Here is a 4,466-nt window from a genome sequence, read left to right on the forward strand (position 1 = left end):
TTGACTGATCATCATGTCCAGCTAAATTTACATCACATATATAGATGTCAGACTACAAAGCAAGTCCAGCTCCTAGTTGTATATGAGTTTAGAGTAGCATGTCAGACTACATAAAGGAGAGAGGCCTCTGCACTATCTAGTTCATACTAATTTACCAATAACTACATACTAATTTCACCAAACATAATAAAGCTTACTAAATGAGAGCCTTCCCACAAGAGGTTTGCTGCATCTAAGCTACCTTGACCGGTTCATTTCAAATTAGCGTTGTCTTCACGGCAGTTTTTGTAGTGAGAACCACAGGCACCATTTCCAGCATGCATTGGATGACTCTGTACCCTACAAGTTAAGGATACAGAACGCATAAGGGTCAATGGTTGAAAACTGCTGTCTCAATTATTGGTAAAATCATTTAGATGTACATTTTTCATGAGGGCTACAAGCTCACAATCATTCATCTGCAGAAAAATGTCATGGAACATTAAAATTCAGGAAACTAACTTTGTTGCATTATGACTATATATATGAGAGCTATGCTTCCATAATGCCATGGCCATTCATATTGCCATAGTCTTGAATTCTTGATGCAATTCCTTAATCAATTTCTAATAATTAATGTAGTATGCCTCATCGCAATACTGTTGCATTGCATAAATGACATGGCTGCGACAAAGACATCGACAACTGTGCATTACTAGATCAAACCATTCCCGTGTGTATACAGATATATGCTATGTCTAGATACATAGTAAACACTATATGTATGAAGAAAAATCATAGCGACATAAATTTTGGAATGGAAGGATTCCTGTGATTTACCTATCTAGCCCTGGTCGTGGCCATGAGCGGGGGCAGGGGCAGGAGGTTGGGCGTGCCGAGAAGACTGGAGATAGATCAGAAGCAATGCGATGGCATAGCTGAAGACCCACGCCAGCAAGCCCAGCAAGGCAGCCTCCTTGTACCACCTACATGGCTGTGGTTGCATGAACATACACGCACCTGTGTCTTTGTCCATGTACACCTCAACAGACAGCGCGGAAGAGCTGGCAGCTAAAACCAAGACTGAAAGAATCTGCAAATTGACACAAATTGACAATTTTAGTTTTTTTAGTTGGATACTCAGGATTTATGCTGTCGCCAACAAGTCTAGGAACATTATTTTACATACCCACTCAAATATGACTATCAGTGTGGAGGTAAGGTTTCCAGGCGGTGGAACATGGAAGACAACAATTGTAACATCGTGCAGCAACCTTGTTACGCAGAAAGGAAGCTGGATGGTCAAGACAACCATAAGAAACCTGAAACAAAATAAAATAAACACATTAATCAAATATATAAAAACAATAGTATTCCTATAATATAGCTTAATGACATTAAATTACTCATTATGTTTTATAAGCTTCAGAGTATATACAGACCTAAGCTCTATTCTATAAAAGCTCATAATGCATATACTCTTCCTGCTACAATTAATTCTATAGAAGATCATGCATATTGACTCTTTCAATCAATAGAGTATATTAATGCATCTTTAAGCAAACAGAGCATCTAGCAAATAGGATCTCTAATTCATGGTATTCGATATCTATAGATGATCTACCATTTACAATAGTAAACAAATTATAAGATCCGACAATTAGCAGATACAACAGTTTTTAAGGATCTAAGTGTGAAGAAAAAAAAATTCAGACCAAATCATTTCATTACGAACAATGAAGAACACTATATGTTTCTTGTACGGTAAAAATGCATCACAGTTTTGTGCATAAAACCATGTAAAAGTACAAAGCATGAAACAACATTTTATATCCTGAGAATAAACTTTTGAAAAAGAAAAACGCCAGATAATAATGTGGTGATGTTAGTTTGCAAACCTTTTACAAAGGAAGTTAACAAGAGAAACGGGAATGAAGTGGACTACATGAAACTTGAGAGAACCATTGAGAACCGCCATCACTTTTCTAGTAACATATATGTGGGACGTAATTAATTATTGCTCTCTGTTTGGGCCATTTTGTTTGCAGATAATCAGTTAAAGATGAGATGGTCGTGTTGCAAATAGAACAAATGTATAGTGGTTCATATTTTGATGTGGCTAAACAGAAAGGTAGCGATTGTACTAAATACTGAAGCATAGAATGGAGAATTTGGTTACCTGAACACGCTGTAGTTCATAGCAACGGGTGCTGCAGCCATACGTGCAAGCGAAGCACAGCACAGCACGAGCGTAGCAACTCTGCATGTCAACAGAGAAGCAACAACCAAGGTCTTCTTCCTATACAATGCATGAATAATGAATAAAGTGTTAGCTAATGACATCAATAATTCTATATAAAAGGGAAATTCTTCGCTTCCAATAATTTAATTTGAGAATACAACTCATATGCAACTATGTATCTAAACATTTTGTTCGCACCCAAATCTGGCGGTCACGCAAATTGAAAACACCGAATGGTCCGGTGCATTGCTCCTAGCACACCAGACTGTCTAGTCTAGGTGAAGTCAGAGATGGGTTTAACTTTCATGTTTGATTTGAGTCCGTTTTGAGATTGTTTCGTGATATTTGGACTCTACCTGAAACTGGAATAGACCTCCTACCTAATTAGAGCATCTCCAGGAGTCTTTCTAAAATTTAATCTCTAAATCATCATTTAGAGAGTCATTTGAGTAAAAACCGTTTTCTATATCTTTGTACCCTCCAATAATTTTTATATATCTTGTATGCACCGTAGAGAGTCATCCTTGCTCTCCATCTTTGTCTAACGAGAAATCTGGAATAGAGGAGGTATATATTTGGAGATCTATTTGGAAATCTTCGGCTAACGTGAAATCTAGCAGTATTTAACCAAAAAACATAAGGAATGCTATACAAACTTGATTACTGGATTTTATAAAGTATGCATTGACCAATAAACTATGTGCAGTATGGCAATGCCATAGAGTACCACACTAACAGTACCTGTATTTAACTTGTTTGCATTGTGGGTAATAATTATACTTACATTGTTGTATGCAGCAACAAGGAAGCTACAGGCTTGTGCAATACCCTCCTCTGTCTCCTGTGCAAAACCAAGCTGCCTTCCAGAATATGTTTCAGCCTAAAAGAACAACTCAACAACGTTAGTCAACAAGCACACAAAATTTCCATAGTTCAATCAAGCTACAGTATCAAGTCATAAATCCCGGCGAGCACTGTCACTACAGCGTGTGTCAAACACATAGCTCTACAGTAGGTCAGTAGCTTGAACAGTGTCAAACACTGTCAGCGTCGAGCATCAGGCAGCAGCTAGCACATCACGATCAAGAACCCCCACCGAAACTGAGAAAACGAAAGACTCCTATAGTCAAATACTCATCACAACCCCCGGCGGTGGAGGGGGAAAACCGAACAAACCCAGCGAATCAGCAAACACATGGACCAAGAAGAAGGGGCGCACCTATGGGAGGTCCCCTGGAGGCTGCTGTGTCGAGAAAAAAGAGGGTTTTAGGGGAGGCGATAAGGGGAGAGGGAGGAGCTGTGAGCTCAGCTTTGGGTTGTAAAATCGGCAAACATTTTGCGTGGCTTCTTTTCTACTCCCCAGTGAGTTTTTTTGAGGGAATACTCCCCAGTGAGTTAACTCAGTGACTGAGCCTCATGCCATTGCATAGAGATATCTGTGATTTTATATTCTATTTGGAATTAGTACTCTACAAATTGGAAACTAGGAATCAAAATTTGCAGAGAATTAGAGTCACAACCTTACAGTTCCAAATAGAGAGCCAGTCGGCCAGAGGCCAGAGAGCAGCTGCACGCCTGCACTGCTGCAGGCTGCTCGCTTGGTCGTCTGCTTCAGAGAGGCGCTGAGCCAGGCGTAGTAGAGCAGTGCGGGCGCGGCGTCCGGCTGGCGACGGCGGAGCGTAGGCCGTAGCAGAGCAGGGCGGCGTCGGCGGCCGGCGCGGCCGCGCAGTCAGCACTGGAGTCCGCACTCCGCAGGCCGGCGTGGGGGCGGCGCCGCCGCGGTCTGGCGGAGCGGAGCGAAGGCGTGGCCGGCAGCTGCGGGCGGCGGCGCGACCTCGAAGGCGAGAGGGCAGCGGCGCGACTCAAACGCAAGACTCGCGAGCGACGAAGAGAAGAGGAGCGATGATGTCCTTTTGCTCTTTATTATCGGTGATAGCGCCAGCATGGCAGCATGTTCTGTAAACTTTGTAGTCTTTTTCAAAGTACTAGGGCAGGTTCCTCGGAGTACTGTACCTTCTTTTCTTACGAAGCCGGCCGGCATGCAGGTAAAAAGGCAAGGCCAGCAGCGTGCGAGATCATGGTGAGAAAGAATGAAGAGAGAGATGGACGGGAAGGGAGCTAATAAAGTACTACAATGCCAGCAACGAGTAGCATGCATTTAGTATCTGGAACAAAGGAAGGATCATGGTCGCCGGATAGGAATTTGAATCGGAAGCGAACGGTCCAAGATCTCGGATTCTTGATA

The 4,466-nt window shown here is 42.1% G+C and overlaps 1 protein-coding gene across 1 annotated transcript; it reads right to left on the reverse strand.

The window, feature by feature from the left end:
• Positions 1 to 229: 229 nt before the first annotated feature.
• On the reverse strand, positions 230 to 4,166 carry LOC136535420 (CASP-like protein 5C3). Its single transcript, XM_066527686.1, has 6 exons — positions 3,970 to 4,166; positions 3,006 to 3,101; positions 2,159 to 2,278; positions 1,169 to 1,301; positions 820 to 1,072; positions 230 to 339 (listed from the first exon to the last, which is right to left on the reverse strand). Exons 1-5 carry the CDS (start codon positions 4,164 to 4,166, stop codon positions 824 to 826), a joined length of 795 nt encoding a protein of 264 aa, XP_066383783.1. The 3' UTR covers positions 230 to 339; positions 820 to 823.
• Positions 4,167 to 4,466: the final 300 nt, after the last annotated feature.

The sequence above is a fragment of the Miscanthus floridulus genome, unplaced genomic scaffold, assembly GCF_019320115.1.
Source record: "Miscanthus floridulus cultivar M001 unplaced genomic scaffold, ASM1932011v1 os_2778_2_3, whole genome shotgun sequence".
Taxonomy (NCBI): domain Eukaryota; kingdom Viridiplantae; phylum Streptophyta; class Magnoliopsida; order Poales; family Poaceae; genus Miscanthus; species Miscanthus floridulus.